This window comes from Catharus ustulatus, chromosome 9 (genome assembly GCF_009819885.2).
Source record: "Catharus ustulatus isolate bCatUst1 chromosome 9, bCatUst1.pri.v2, whole genome shotgun sequence".
In the NCBI taxonomy this organism is placed as follows: domain Eukaryota; kingdom Metazoa; phylum Chordata; class Aves; order Passeriformes; family Turdidae; genus Catharus; species Catharus ustulatus.
The window spans coordinates 31364200-31379643 of NC_046229.1; the positions used below are offsets into that span (position 1 = coordinate 31364200).

At 53.4% G+C, this 15444-nt stretch overlaps 1 protein-coding gene across 1 annotated transcript; it reads left to right on the forward strand.

Moving 5' to 3' along the window:
• The first annotated feature begins 1414 nt into the window (after positions 1 to 1414).
• Positions 1415 to 15341, forward strand: STX6 (syntaxin 6). Its single transcript, XM_033067903.1, has 8 exons — positions 1415 to 1508; positions 4013 to 4182; positions 4747 to 4841; positions 6490 to 6552; positions 8607 to 8729; positions 9951 to 10057; positions 11536 to 11630; positions 13157 to 15341. Exons 1-8 carry the CDS (start codon positions 1474 to 1476, stop codon positions 13231 to 13233), a joined length of 765 nt encoding a protein of 254 aa, XP_032923794.1. The 5' UTR covers positions 1415 to 1473; the 3' UTR covers positions 13234 to 15341.
• The last annotated feature ends 103 nt before the right edge of the window (positions 15342 to 15444 follow it).

Here is a 15444-nt window from a genome sequence, read left to right on the forward strand (position 1 = left end):
CCAAGCCTCTGCAAAATCAACCTACATGGGAGTAAAGCCGGGCATCCCTCTGCTGTGTGTCTATGGATGGGAACATCTCCCAGGGCTCTGCAGGCTTCATCCCCCTCCTGCCAGCTGCTGCAAGCCCAGGGCTACCTGTGCTCAGCTACTAAAGAGCCCAGAAACTTAAGAGAGGTGGGAATGAGGGAAGAAGGGATCTTCACCCAGCGATGGACAACATCCAAGCGACACAGGGCTGTTCTCAACCCCACAAGGCAGGAGGAAGGAAGCAGTGCCTGTGCTTTCCTGGGGCAGGAAGGGCAGCAGGAGCCAAGCAGACTGCCTGTCGCTCCCTTCTGCTTCCTCCCACACCGACTGGGAACACTGCCTGGCTGAGCTGCTCCTGCTGGGGACCCGTGGCAGAGACAGAACCCCACAGTGCCAAGGTTTGCGTTTTGGTCCATGAATCCGGGTGAAGGAAGCCGTCTGGATGGTTTTTATATGAGGCTTTAAGGACTGCAAATCCTCTGAGAGGGAAAGAGTTTACTGTCCTGGGTTTGGCATAAAGCACGAAATTTCTTCCACACTGAAGAGTCTGACATAAACAAAACTGCTGCTAACTGCAGGTGTGTGAGGAGATGGTGCTTGAACGCCTTACCTCACTTCCTCTCTTCACCGAGCAGGCTGCTTTTAACTCTCTAAAATAAAAAAATAGTATCTTTAATCTGCATAACACAAGGCATGGTAAATACACCACCTTCTGCGTGGTCTTGCTGGTGGCACAGCGGTGCTAAGGACTGCGGACCATTGTGGAAAGGCATTACGTGGGAAGATGGGACCGCCTGTCATCGCAGGGCTGCTGAGAGCAGGGCGTGGGGGTCGGCGATCCTGCATCTCTGTTCTGCCCTGGTGGGAGCGCATTCGGAGCGCTGTGTGCAGCTCCGGGGGGAAAGAAGGGGTGCCGAGATGGAGCCAGGCTCTGCTCGGCGGTGCCAACCACATGGGCGGCAAGGGGCAGGAACCGATGTAAGGGAAGTTCCACCTAAACACGAGGAAGAACTTCCTCACTGTACGAGTGACCACGCACAGATTGCCCAGAGAGGTCGCGGACTCTCCCTCACCGGAGATATCCCAAACCCGCCCGGACAAAACCCCGCGCCACGTGCTCTGCGACGAAAAGGGAGGTGGCACCAGGTGTGATCCCTTCCGTCCTGACCCACCCTGTGCGCGATTCCGCGGGTGACGGGGACACCGCGCCTCCGAGCGCTACGGGAAGAGAGCCGGGGCTCCCCTGGAGGAGCCGGGACAGCGCCCGCTTCCCTCAGAGCACACCGGCACAGTCCCCGCCGCCGCCATGCGGGAGTGACATCACCCGCCACGCCCCCTCCCGGGCGCGCGGCGGGGCGTGGCCGGCAGAGGGCGTGAGGGGGGGGCGTGGTCTGATGGAGGGGGCGTGGCCTGGCGGCGGCCGTGGCGTGAGGCGGCGGCAGCGCCATGTCGATGGAGGACCCCTTCTTCGTGGTGAAGGGGTGAGCGCCGCGCTCGGCGGGCTCCGGGCCACGGGGAGAGGGACGCGCCAGGGGCCGGGGCCGCGTCCGGGCGCCGAGGGGGCGGGCACGGCCGCCGCGCAGCGCGGGAGGCCCGCGGAGCGGGGGGCGAGCAGCGGGTGGGGGTCGGAGGGGGAGGTGGGAAATGGCGGCCGGGCTCCCCCTGCGCTGCTGAGGGGCTGAGCGCGGGCTCCGGGGCCTGTCCGGCGGTGGCGGCCCGGCGCGGAGGCGCTGGGGTGAGGCGGGCAGGCGCTGGGGTGAGGCGGGCAGGTGCCGGGCCGCGGCCGGGCCTCCCCGGGCTCGGTGAGGGCCCCCCGGGCTCGCTGCGGGTGCGCCCGGGGGACAGCGGGCATAGCGGGGATGGGGACTCGCGGCTGGAGCCGGGGTGACCATGGGGAAAGGTGGAGAGGAGCAGGGACCAAGCTGGGGGAAAAACAATGGCCGTGAGAGGAAACCTGCAGAGAAGAGCCTGAACGCAGGGAAGTGCCAGCTAAAGGTGGCCAAAGGAAAATTGTTATTAATAGGGTGAAAGGAGCTCTGTTGGAGCTACTGGAGAGAGTCCAGTGGAGGCCACAAAGATGATTTGGGGTCTGGAGCATCTCTCTGGTGAGGAGAGACAGGAGGAGCTGTGTCTGTTTGGTCCAGAGAAGACTGAGAGGGGATTTTATCAATGCATATAAATACCTCTGAGGGGTGCCAGGAGGATGGTGCTAGACCCTTTGCAGCAACAGGACGAGGAGCAATGGACATAAACTAAAACACAAGTTCTACCTCAGCGTTGAGGTGGACCTTCTTTACAATGAGGGTGGCAGTGATGCCTTGGAAACTGCGCTGGAAAAGGCTTCCTAGGGAGGTCGTGGAGTTTGCTGCAGACATTCCAAACCCATCTGGAGGTATCCCTGTGTCCTCCTCTCTAGGTGACAGTGCCTTGACAGGGCTTTGGACTGGATGATCCACAGAGGGCCCTTCCAACCCCAGCAATTCTGTGATTCTGTGAAAGCAGCTCCATCCCTAAACACTGCCCTCGGGCCACCTTCAGCTTGTGCTGGGGTCTTCTGCCCATGTCACAGTGAAACAGCCCTGGGGAGCAGCAGAGGGGCTCCTGAGTGTTTGGGAAAGCCATGTGAGAACAAGAAGTGTGGGAAGGGATACTAGTGCAGCTAGGGAAAGTGAATCCCTCTCCCAGGCTGAACTCCTGCTAAGAGGAAAGTGTGGGAGTCACCATGGGTGGGGAGCGAATGTCCTGTCAAACTTTCCAGAGATGTTCCCCCAGCGTGCGGGGAAGGGCGGGGAGGGGAAAGGGGGATGTGCTGCCGCTCCCAGAGTTAATTATTAACCTGGCCAGGAAGAGGGGCTGGTGGTGGTGTAGCCACCAAAATTGCTACTGGTTTGCTTTCCTGGTGTCTATAACTCCTCCCAACAGAGGAGATCCAGCTCTGCTTTACATTTTTCTTGCTGGGGACTTCCACAAGTGCGTTCAGATGAAAAAACAAAAAAAAACAAAAAAAAACCAAACTAAACCAAAACTTGTGCTGGCAAGTAGAGGAAGGAATGAAGTTTTCCCGATCCTCGGTGCAGGCTGCTGACTTTAGGGCACTCAGGTGGCAGGCTCAGAGCCGTAGGCGTGCGAGGACAGGAGGGGCACACATCAGGGTGCAGAGAAACAGCCGCCTAGACAGTAGCTGGAGGACTTCAGGTCCTGGTGGAACTGAGAGAGCTGCAGTCCTGGCACCTTAGCTCATCTGCCCTGGACATCCCCTACTTTCCTTCACTGGGGTGAGACATCTGACTGTTGTGTGCAAACTCATGGTGGACACCAGCACAGTCTGATGTTCCTCCCTAATCCCAGCTCCCTGTGAATCTGGGAGACCACAGAGTTTGTAGATGCAGATAACCACACTGAGAATCTGTGACCCAAATTTACAAACCTGCTTGCCCCAAACCAGAGCTGTCAGCAATGCCTTCCCTTGCTGTGAATGCACTCGTCTCCAAAAGAGCTTAGAGCAGCAGAAAAAACTTGTGTTTCCTAAGCCAGCGTAGTAGGGCTGTGTATTTTTTTAAATGCTGAATTAAAATAAACAGTGCTGCACTCAACAGTCTGCCTGGCTGTGGTGTGGGGACAGTTCCTGTAATGCTGTGTGCCCTTGGGGTATCTTACATGAGTAGTTAAGGGCCTCCAGAGGAAAACTGTTGAGAGAGGAGTGCAAAGCATGGATTGCCAAAGAGCTCAAACCCTCTGCCCTGGCTTGCCTGGGTGACACTCAGCAGCTTCCCCTGAAGAAGTAGGTCCCTTCATGAGTAACTTCGTGCTGCAGCAAGATACAGGGCAAATCCTTATTTTATAGAAGAAACACTGAGTTGTTGGAAGGAAAGATGTTTGTGAGGAAGCTGTGGCGTCCCTGCTCAGCTGGACATGGAGCTGTGTCAGGTCACTGCTGCAGGGCAGCTGATGGTAACTCTTGACTTCACTCTCCTGCTGGCTGCAGGGAGGTGCAGAAAGCTGTGAACACTGCCCAGGGGCTCTTCCAGAGGTGGACAGAGCTCTTGCAAGATCCCTCCATCGCCACAAGAGAAGAAATCGACTGGACCACTAATGAGCTCAGGAACAACCTGCGGAGCATCGAGTGGGACCTGGAAGACTTGGATGAGACCATTAATATCCTTTTTTGTGGCCCTCTGGAGATAGTTGCAGTTCCCAAGTTGTACTAAATAGCCAAATCCCAATGCTTGTCACTCTTTGCAAAAATCAGGACTGTTTGGGATTGAATTTTGCGATCACATCAGCTTTTCCCAAATTGCAGATGTGAAATTAAGTCAAGGATTTTCCTTTTGCCTTTCTGTTTCCCTTTTTGCAAGGTATATTCTAAGATGCTTTGTTCTAAAAAGCCTATTGTGTCGTGTGAACCTGGAGTTCTGCGGAGTCAGTTCATTCTCTAGGCTGGCTTCCAGAAATACTCCTTTTCCCTTGTGTTCTGAGTGCTCCTGAAAATGCTGCACAGCGTCACAGAACCAAAAAAAGCGTGGAAAAGAGAAACCTTGCGAGTGTGCGTGCACTGCACGGCGCATTCCTGCCATGCCTCCTTTCCCATGCAGCATGCTGTACTTTGCTAATCAGATTTTGGGAACAGGCACAACACAGTGGCCACTTGGCACGCTCGGGGTTTGTGTATCCATTGTGTACCCAGCACCGCTTCCGGGGACTCCTTTACTCGGTGTCCAGGCATTGTTGAGGCAAACCCGCGGAAATTCAACCTCGATGCCACAGAGCTGGGAATCCGCAAAGCCTTCATCACCAGCACGCGGCAGGTGGTCAGGGTAAGGAACCTGCCCTGGGAGTCAGGCCTGGGGAGGGCGTGGGGGGCATTAGGTGGGTAAAAAAGGAAAGCTGTGGTGGACTGGAGAGCAGAGAATAAACCTGCTACCTGTGAGTCTCGGGCTTCCTCCTCTTCCCCCTGCATTCCCTCCTGGAACTGCCCAGGAGAAGGGTTTGGGGATGCAGGTTCCCCACAGAGTTTCCTCCTTTTATGCTGCTGACTCTTGAAGTCTTCCAGCTCACTGTGAGAGCAGTGTGGAGCCTGTGGTAACGGGAGCAAGAGTGAAGACCCAGCTGCAATGTGGGGCCTCCCTTCAGAGCTGAGGGAAATCGCAACTATCCCAACCATTTGTAGCATTGGGACACTGCTTTGAACACTGACAGATGATTAAAGCCTGGTCTTATTGACATGGTGACTTCAACTTCCTACCCCTGCAAAATAGTCCAAACAACCACTGGATTTATTTTTAACTTGAGGAAGATTTTTTTTTAGTTTAAGCTTACGCTTGAGAAGCAGAAAGGGGATTTCAACAACTTGGTGGTAACAATTAGAGAAGAAATCTTTCCAAAAGCTTCACTACTTGGTAACAAGCTGCTAGTTAGGAAGGTTTCTATTAATAGCTACACTAAGTTTCTGCTGTCTCTCACGACTCTGATGTTCCTGCTCCACAGAATGCACTGGTGTGGCTGGCAGCAAGCCTGTTACCCTACCTGCAGTCCTGCGGTCTGGGTGCCATTCCTAAGGCTTGCTGCCTGGGAACTGATCCCAAAACCACACTGGCCCCAGGTAGCAGGCATATGCTTGCTGCCTTGCCCTCAGTGTAGTCCACTCCCTAACAGGCAGGATCAGGCAAGCCTGCTCTCTGGTCCTCTTCTCCTGGCTGAAAAATGCTGGCTAATGGGTTTTGGAGCAGTGTCTCCCACTGGGAAATGAAATTTGTCAGTGGCTCCATGCAGCTGACTTCCAGTTTCCATGGGGGAATTTATGATGTGTGGCCAAGTGGGATCACTCTTTGGTGATGTGTTGCACATCTCTGAACAGTAAAACACACCTGAATGCTCTGGTGGCATCAGAACTGGTGGATCAGCCTCTGCCAGATGACATTGACTACTAGCTAATTTATGGAAACTAGGTTATGTTACATTGTGATGGGGAGCCTTCTGTGGTTAGAGATCTGCAGGAACTCCAAGCAAAAGTTAATTGGTAGGAGGGAACACTGACACAGTCAAAGAGGGTGGACACAGGACAGGAAATCTACCTCATGCTATGGAATATAAAAGCAGATGCAGTTGGGAATAAAGCACAGGAGGTTATAGGCTTCAAGGCCTTGACAAACATTTCCTTACACTCTGTCAACAGGAACATTAGTTTATCATACAAATCAAAGTGGAGTGTAGTAAAATGAGTAGTAAATGAGGAATATTTTAAAAATATCCCAATGCTGTTGATTCCAGTATTAGTATAACAATGAAACTTCCTACAGTATTTTTCCAGACTCTTCAAAAGTGTGGGTTTTCAAAGAAAATCTCCCTTCCCTCACTCCCCCTCTTAGAAGCCTTGCCTGGGTATAGACAGTCCTGTAGCACCCTGAATTTGCCTGTCACCTCAAATCCAATGCTCACATGCTGCTTCTTTTATTGAACAAACAGGACATGAAGGATCAGATGTCAAACTCTTCCATGCAAGCGTTGGCTGAAAGAAAAAACAGGCAGGTGAGAACCACAAACGGGCAATGTATATCTGCTGCAGTGTATGTCCTGTCTGGAGTTCCTCCCCTTACAGACCTGTGGTGTGGGAAGGGGCTCACAAGCTGCAGCCAAGCTGTGTTTGAGCTGTGTCCATTTGGCTGCCCTGGGAGAGCTGGTTCTCACAGGCACGGTGCTGCCAGCCTCTCCCAAGCCTCTCAGAGCTTTAAGTCAGCATTCACCATCTGTGTCTATCTTCAGAGCTGGTTGTTTACAACTGTCAGCATTGCACCATCCCATGGAAAGGGAAATCTCCCTCCTCCTCGGGGGGGACCAGCTCAGAATCCATGTCAATGAATGTAATCCTGCGCTCTGCTGGATTTAGGAGCCAAGATGGTGCAATATCCTTTCATGCAGCTGCTTCTCGTAATAGCATGTAAGAAGATGGAAGGAGCTCAAGGAGTCTCGTGTTGTCTGCACTTGTAATCTAAGGAATAGAAATAGATGCAGCTTTCCTGGCTCCTTCCTGGCTGATGGGGAGGCTGTAAGGAGATACTGGAGCTGACTTCCAGACCCACTCAAGTAAAAGCTGATGTGTGTTGCTTCATAGTTAATTGTTTGTACTGCATCAACCTTACCACACGTGGCAAAGAGCAACAAACTGAGAAGCACAGAACTCATTCCTGAGCTTGTCACAGGGTTAATTAATGTGCTTGGCAAACACTCCCAGCAGCAAAGTCCCTGACACCCTTGCTCAAATAAGTCTGTAGCTTTCCCTGGGATTTGCTGCTTTCCTTTGCATGAGGCTCCTGATAGCTGCAGGAGACCATATGGTCCAGCTCACGCAGCGACATCTGGTCAGGAAAACTGACTTCCCCCTGCTACCTTCCTTTCCCTTCCCAGCTCCTTGCCTTCAGTCCAGACTGCAAGGCTTGTGCTGGGCTTTGTCTGAAGGGCTGGCTAAGCAGTGACCTGACCCCCACAGCCCAGGCTGGCAAACAGCCCCTTTCTATTGAAGCTGCAGGCAAAACTAGTGCACTACATTGAATAAAAAGGAGCTGCCCTTGCCACAAACTGGAGGGACCAGGAGCTTGCTCAGTGTCTCGGGGACAGACCAAGCCAGATGTCCTGTTGGCTTCGTGCATGGTCAGTCTGTCAGCTTTCCCCACCCCTCCCTGAACCTTGTAAGTGAGATGAACCATAGAGACCATCTTGTTTTAAACCTAACAGAACAGCCTGGTCATTGTCTTGCTGTTCTTCACTAATACTCAGTCATTCCATTCTGCCCACAACCAGGAGCTGCAGGATGGCCTTGTTACAAGTCAGCCTGGCTTCCACACTGGAGGGCAGAGTCCCTAACCCTTCCCTAGTGCTGCAGAGTGCAATTCCTCACCTGCAGATCATGTTCATTCTCCCGCATCTGTAGCTTGGGTTATTCACCTTTCAGGGACCAGACATTTTTGGCTCTGCAGACTTTCCATGAGCTTCTCTGTTCAGTTGTAGGCCAGGTAGCAGGGGTGACTTTGTATGCAGGCAGCTGAAGAGCCTGCTGGAGGGATAGGCAGCCTGGATCATAGAACATAAGCATACAGCACTGGTCTGGTTATATTTTGCATTATTTTACTGTCAGCTCAACTGGTTAAGTATTTTATCCAGACTCTCTTAAGCCCCTGTCATTAGCAGCAGAGTGCTCAGTTGGAGCTGTTCATGTGTTAACACTATATCCGGACACTTCCCAGCTCACATGTCCTAGCACACAGTGCTGCCTCTTGAGCAGGCCTCTGCCAGTCCTTTGTGCTGTGCAGGCCTCCTGCACGCACTGTTAGCCGGCTGCACTCCAGCTCTCCTGCTGCTGGAGAGGCATTTCTGCAATTCCAGGCTGCAGAGACTTCCCAGGCTGGCATTTTGGCTCTGTGTTGGTTTAGTTCATGACAGCACTTTGGCTGAGTAGCAACAGAGCAGGAGGAAAGGGATGATGTGTATGTGTACATGAGTGTTGCCTTGTCCATCTTCCCACCTCACCTTGTTGATGGGCTGTGAGCAGACACAAGGGGGTTGCTAAGAGCTCTGCATCTGTTTAGGCACTCCTGGGAGACAGTGGGAGTCAGAGTTGGAGCTCTGGACCTGACAAATACAGCCGTCTGGACCGAGAGCTGCAGTTAGCAAATTCACATTTCATCGAGGAGCAGCAAGCTCAACAACAGGTAAGGCAGCTGGCATCACAGACTAAATAGGTTTGCTTGCCAAGTGGGTGCCAGAGGGACAGGTCTGGCTCCAGGAGCCTGACAGTCCTCCTCTTTGCTTGTGGCTTTTGTCTGTGCATGTATTCCTGTGCAGCACAGCTTTGGGCGATCTCAGCGCAAAATTTTTTAACCTTGGAGGCATGGGGCTGCTTCTGAGTTCTGGAGGCAGTCGGCACAATCTGGAAGATGCAGCATGCTTAAGATTTCATAGTACAAGGATTGCTGAAATCCTTGGAAGAGTTGAAACACTGCAAAAAGAAAAGGACCCGTTTGTCTTATGCAACTTCCCCTGGTTAAAAAATGTTTGGTGGTGTTTGTGTGCATCTCCCATCAGAACAGGCTGGGAGCAGGAGCACGCGCCTGCTTCCTTTTCCTGCTTTTGTGAGATTAGTGAGAAAGGCTGTGTGAGGGCTTGGGAGAACCCCTGGTGAGGCACTTCCCAGCTGACAGGGGAGTTTGCCTGGAGAAGTGCCCAGGCCAGGCACACACTGGAGAACTACAGGGCCTTGACACTGACAGCATCTCAGAGGTGGCAAAATCTGCTAAAGCTACTGACCTGTGATGCCACCTTGGCTTCCAGACGCATTTTACCTACTGACTGCAGGGAGATAAATAGCTTCAGAAATAGGTAACTAGGGTAAAGCTAATCCTTAGCGTGACTGTGCCCTGAAAACTACTTAAAACAGCAGCAGACTTACTCCTTTGGCACTCCAGAGCCAGGCTGGCTATTTTTAGCTGTAGAAGCTGCAACAGCCTTCTGCTTGCATTAACCCCATGTTGGCTGCAGCACACTCCAGGTGGCATTTCCCAGGCACAGTATCAGTGTGCCTTCCTGGCCTGCTTACCTTGCCAAGGTTTTGATGACCAGCCCTTGGAGCTTTCCAAAGTCACTTTTAGCTGTGCATGCAGCATGGATGAGCTGAGGCTGGATTTGCAGGGATGTCTGGAGGCTGCAGCCTGCTGTGCCATGGTGATGCCATGCCATGGAGGCTTTCTCCTGGTTGTCTCCTCTCCAGCATTTCTTAGGAATGCGCTCCTCATTCCTGGTGGCTTAGGTCTGAGCCCAGGCCTGACAGCTGATGTTGGCTGAGCAGTGAGTGCCTGTCCACTGGATGGGCTGGCTCCAGCCCAGCTGCAGGCAGCAGATGTGTAATTGCCCATTTCCCTTCTCTTTGGCCCCAGTTGATTGTGGAGCAGCAGGATGAGCAGTTGGAGCTGGTCTCTGGCAGCATCGGGGTGCTGAAGAACATGTCCCAGCGCATTGGCGGGGAGCTGGAAGAGCAAGCAGTGTAAGTGTGAGACATGGCAGCAAAAACCTGGCATGGGGCTAGCTGCAACATGGCTGGGTGTCCTCACACACCCATCTCTGCCTCTGATGGGGCCTGGAATTCACTGGTCCCTCAGGCAGCCTCTCCCTGCCAGCCTGTGGAAAGCATTTTGTACTGCAATCTGCAGGGATCGAACTGCAACCTCCTTCCTTTAGAAGCCTGAATCTAGGGCAGGCTTAGCTGCCACCTTACCTTTCCTCCTCTCCTTTTCACATGCTCCCCCACAGGCAGCCAGCAGATAAGAGAGGGAGGTGCTGTGCAATGCAGATACTGGCCACTTCTCCACTCTACAGGGCTTTGTGCTGCCCCTGGACAACTGCTGGGGCCAGGAGCTCTCAGCTCTGCCCTGAAACACACAGCACAGAGCTGCTCTTCATCACTGATGTTAAAAATAACCCTCACCCACGCAAAGGGTTAAAGGGCAGTTCATAAAGTCATTTTGCATCCATCCATTTACATATAAATTAGATTTCTTTCTCAGTTCTTGTCCTTTGCAAACAAGTTCCCAGTTGTGCAGGCTAACAGCTATACTTCCAGAGAGGCTTGAAGGGTTCATGCCTAAAATCCCCCCTTGTTTGGCTAGTGAGAGTCTGGAGCACCATGTCCCTTGTGAAGTGATTTCGTCTTTGATGGAGAGGAGGAACTTTCAACCTCCCTCCTGTGTGAAACTGTGCAGCATGAGAATCCTCTGCTCTGACATGGGAGATTGGTGTGGCATGTCTGTTTCCAGATCATCACACAAGCCATCAGTGCTTGCTGGATTCCCCACTGAATGAAGGTTTAACAAGTGCCCTGGCACTAATGAAGGAGTCTGTCCTCTTAAATGCATTAAGGTTTAAAGTCCCACTGGCTGGAGACAATTGCATTGGTACCTTGACTCTGGATGTGCACTGGCATTGTCAAAGCATGGATTCAGGAGGGCTTTCAGATTCATTACAGTTGCCGTGTGGAGGAAGTAAAAAGGTAACTTCCACGCAGAGCTTGAAAAGCACCTTAAAAGCAACTGCAGTTCTCATTCCCACTTGATACATGACTGAAACAAGATTTTACTTCAAACTGCAAGCCCTGAACAAGAAAAGAGATTTAAAGTCCGAGCTGACACGTAGATCTCACAGTCTCTGCTAATCACAGATGATAAATTGTAAGGAGGAAGCCCCTCCCACTCCTCACCTTGCAGATGTGTGTAGAATTCAGCCACAAACACACAGGGAGGATCAGTCTGGCAGGAATCCCGAGTTGCTTCTCACCAAAGCAGAGCTGCTGTTTCAGCAGTTTCTTCCCCTCCCTTGGGTGCTTCCAGGAGAGGAGGCCACATTCATTTTGTCTGCCAAGGCGATACTCTTCTCATATCAGTGTTTTGATCCATGTGTGTGAGCGTGCTGCAGAATCCCCAAGGGATGTGCCAAGGGCTGACCAGCGCTCTGCTTCTGTGTCCTCAGGATGCTGGATGACTTCTCCCACGAGTTAGACAGCACTCAGTCGCGCCTTGATAACGTCATGAAGAAGCTCGCCAAAGTGTCTCACATGACGAGTGGTAGGTCCTGGGAAGTGGGAACAGATCCTGGAAAGGGAGAGACAAGCCCTTGGATCTTCAGGCTGGGACACTGTGCTCCCACCCACTCAGCCAAGGCGAGGGAGCAGCTCTCAGTTCTTGAAAGAAGGGGAAGGTTTCCAAGCCCGGCAGCTGCTCCTGCCCAGACACTGCTCCGCTGCCGGTCCCTTGCCTTTGTTTTATTTACAGATGCCTTTCTATTTATGCTGCTGCTGCTGGGAAAATCCCCCTCTAGCTGGTGGGAGGGGAAGCTCTGCAGCCTCCTGCTCTGCTGCAGTTTCCCGGGCTGCCTGTGGAACAAAAGCTGTCAAGGTGCCATTAAACACCAGCCACCATGTGTGGCTTCCCCGCACCAGAATGCCTGCAGCAATCCCCTTCCCAAATCCCACCTGCCCTAGGGCTGCTGGCGCCTGCAGGCCTGTTGTCCATCACATCTCTCTCAGCTGGTAGAGGAAAGCTGAATTCTGTGCTGAGCCCACAGAAAAGTCCTTATAAGGCTGCGCCTGAGGCCGGGGGGGGGCTGGCGAGCAGAGCAAACAGGAAGCCCGGCCTGGCTGCCGGGAAGTCCCGCACTGCCGGCTGCCTCCAAGCCTGGCACCGCGCCCGGCCAGCACCTCCTCCAGCACCTCTCTCCCGTGGGTGCTCAGGACCTTGGGAAGGCAGCAGCCTGTCAGGAGGTAAAGCATTCCTGCTCTGCAGGATTAGGCTGTCCGAGGGATTTATGAGGTGCTGGAATACAGGCCTAGAGAGACCACTTGGAATGCTGACAGCGCACTTTGGGTCACCAGTAGCTCAGCAGCAGCACAACCACGAGTGAACCCTGTGTCTGTGCCCCTTCCTCTGGGACAACCCATGGATCTCTGCAGAGTGTTTCTGAGTGTTGTGAAAGCATTTCTGCTGGAATCACCTATGCCAGGGAGAGCAGGAGGGCTCTTTCTGGGGTAGTTGCTGTGCCTAGGAGTTAAGGGGGTGCTAGCAGCCCAGTCCCCACTGCTGCACCATCATCTCAGGGGCCAGACAGCGGCTCTCAGAGGTGATGTGGTGTTGAGCCAATGAGGTGTAAAGATGTCCAGGGAAACCTGATTCCTGGCCCTGTCCTAAGGGAAGCCGCCACAATCTCTTCCTGGCACAATTCCTCAGGGCAGCTTTCACCGGATCCCTTCTTGTTCCTCTGGCAAACAGATTACTCCATGAATGAACAGCAAACACAGCAGCCCTCTGCTTGTTCCTCCCAACTGCTTTTGAGCCAACTTCTCAAAGCTATTTGAACTTGGTTGGGAAGAAGCCTCAGAATTCCCACAGCTATTCCCAAACCCCCAGTGTATCCTGGAGGAGAATGCCTCACTGCAATAAAAAGTGCCACAGCCTTCCTCCCACAGGAACTGTTATTTTGGCTTTTTGTGGCTTAAGCTTGAATTTGGTTCCTCGCAGTTACATGAAGAAGAAATGCTCCCCCAATTTTCCTTCTCCACTAAAGCAGGAAGACTGATGCTTCCTTTTCTTTCCAGATCGACGGCAGTGGTGTGCAATTGTTGTCCTCTTCGTCATCTTGCTAGTGGTGCTCATCCTGTTTTTTGTCCTGTGATGACAAAAACTGAACTTCCTGGGACGCCCCCTCCCCACCCCCTCGCTCCGGCAGCACGGGGAAATGAAACTCTCCCCGTTTCCGTCCGCCCACAGGATCCCCGGCAGGAACACCTGCACCCAGCTCTCACCATCCTCCTCCAAGGACTGCGGCTCGGCTGCACCGCCATCTCCCCTGGCCCCGAGGAGAGGGGGTGGAGGACTCAGCTGCCTCCTCCCCTGCTGCGGTGCAGTCTGGACCTGGGCTCCGGGTCTGGGTCTGTGCAGCTGGAGGGGGACCTGACCCCCGCCCTTCCACCCGGTGCAGGTAGGAGCTGGTGGGAGGTGGACACAGAGCAGCGAGCCTTGGGGAGGATGGGACAGGGGGAGGAATTACAGAATTCACTGAGCATTACAAACTGCATTGCCAGTGCCAGCCTCAAGCATTTCTGGGAAGGGTGGAACCCCCCCAAGCCACAGCAAGGGAGGGGACCCCTGGCCCTGCTCCCCCTGCCCCTCCCTGCCTCGTGTGGGCAGGCTCTGTAGCACCAATTCACTGCCAGGAGAGCACGGTGAGTCCTGCCAGAGCTTTCCTACCCTCTGCACTGGGCACAGCTGTAGGGTCTCGTGTCCTGCCATCGGCCGCCCAGGCCCCATCAGATACCCCAGAGGTTAAACCTGGGGTGCTGCACACTGAGCACTGGCAATCAGCCCTGAGCCAGAGAGGGAGAGTCTTGAAGCTTTTAAACTTGCCTCCCTCATTATACAGGCCTCCAAAGCTCATTGACTGATGCTTTCTTTGCCCTTGTATAACTGAGTCACTGCTTCTGTTTAACAGCTGCTTCCCTTTGGCAAGTGATTTGTCAGGTCTAAAATAACTTATTTTTTTTAAGGAAAAAAAAAAACCTTTTAAGATGTTTTTGATGACCATTGGAGCCATGTTCTCTCTGCGAGTGCACGACACACACAATCAGAGGAACAGTGCTCAGTGATGTATTTTAAGTGTATATGAACTTGTAAATAGGATGTCTTAATTTTCCCCAACCGCTATTTTTTGGACACCTCCATTGTAAACAAACAAAAGGAAGGAGATTCAAAGCTAGATCATGTTTCCATATTCCTTCCCAGTCCTTTTGTTACCTCCCAGTTGTTTGTCACTCGAGTTGTCTCAGCAGTGTCGGATTCCCTACAGGGAATGTGGAGTAGCCAGGTGGGCAGAAATGTGAAAAAAGCTCACCTGGCAGTGTCACTGCGGAGGAACAGGCAGAGGGGCCGTGCTGCAAGCACCAGTTGTGGGATAGGGGGTGACTCTTGAGGAAAGTCTGTCAGGCAAAAACGGTTTCTTACTCCAGTCTGCTCCCATATTTTAAGTTGCAAACACGAAAAGACTCAGCCAGGCTGGCTTATGGCTCCCAGATGGGGCTGGGGGAGGAAGTTAATTGGCACTGACGCAAAGACTTCTGCTGAAATTGCAAATCACCCCCAAAACCATCCCCCCCGCCTTAGAATCTTGCCACCGGATGGCTTTACCTCCGGGACTGAACACTCCTCCTCCCCCGGCTTCGTGGCTCCCTCCGGGGTCTGCGTGGCCCCCCTGTCCCTGCCGCAGGCGCTGGATGCACAGCCGCGGCTCCGTGCCTTCCGCAGCCGGGCGGGGCCGGACGGAGCGTCCCCGCCCTCCCGGGTGCTCCTCAGTAACGCACACGTGGTGCCTCGGCGCCCACCCGCACTCATGATTCGAGTGGCTCCTTATCCTTGCAGAGCATCCCTGCAGGGAATAGGTGGTGTCTGCTTTCCAAGGCCGGCTGTAGCAGTGTCTGCACCGCTCCGTAGGTCTGTACCTCTCCAAGAGCAGGTTCCCAGGAGCGCGGGTCTGGGCAGGGAGCAGGGCTCGCTGCTGGCTGCTGTTCGCGTACCTCTGATCCCCGCGTTACTTCCAGCGTGGTTGTGTATCCGTCGGGAATGACTCCCATGCAGGACTGCTCCTTTGGTAGTCCGGGGGGTGGCCCAGCTGCTGACATCACCACAAGCCACCCGAGTGTCTCTAGTCCCTTTCCCCGTGTACATTTGCTTTTCTGTCGCTGGTGGTGCCCCTCCCTTTAACACTAAATAAAGGTGCAGCAGCGTAGAGCTCCGCTCCTCCTTGCCTCACTCTTGCTCCCAGGACAAGCTGGGGGTCTCCTGGCGCCAGGGAGTGGGAAAAGCTCTCCCACCAGGATTTGCCAGGCATCAC

What these genes read in the sequence shown, in the direction of transcription:
- STX6 (XM_033067903.1), top strand. Translation starts at nt 1,474, where the DNA reads ATGTCGATGGAGGACCCCTTCTTCGTGGTGAAGGG. An exon ending in GCACGCGGCAGGTGGTCAGG is followed by an intron (nt 4,842 to 6,489) that starts GTAAGGAACCTG and finishes TTGAACAAACAG; the next exon opens with GACATGAAGGATCAGATGTC. An exon ending in AGTGTCTCACATGACGAGTG is followed by an intron (nt 11,631 to 13,156) that starts GTAGGTCCTGGG and finishes TTTTCTTTCCAG; the next exon opens with ATCGACGGCAGTGGTGTGCA.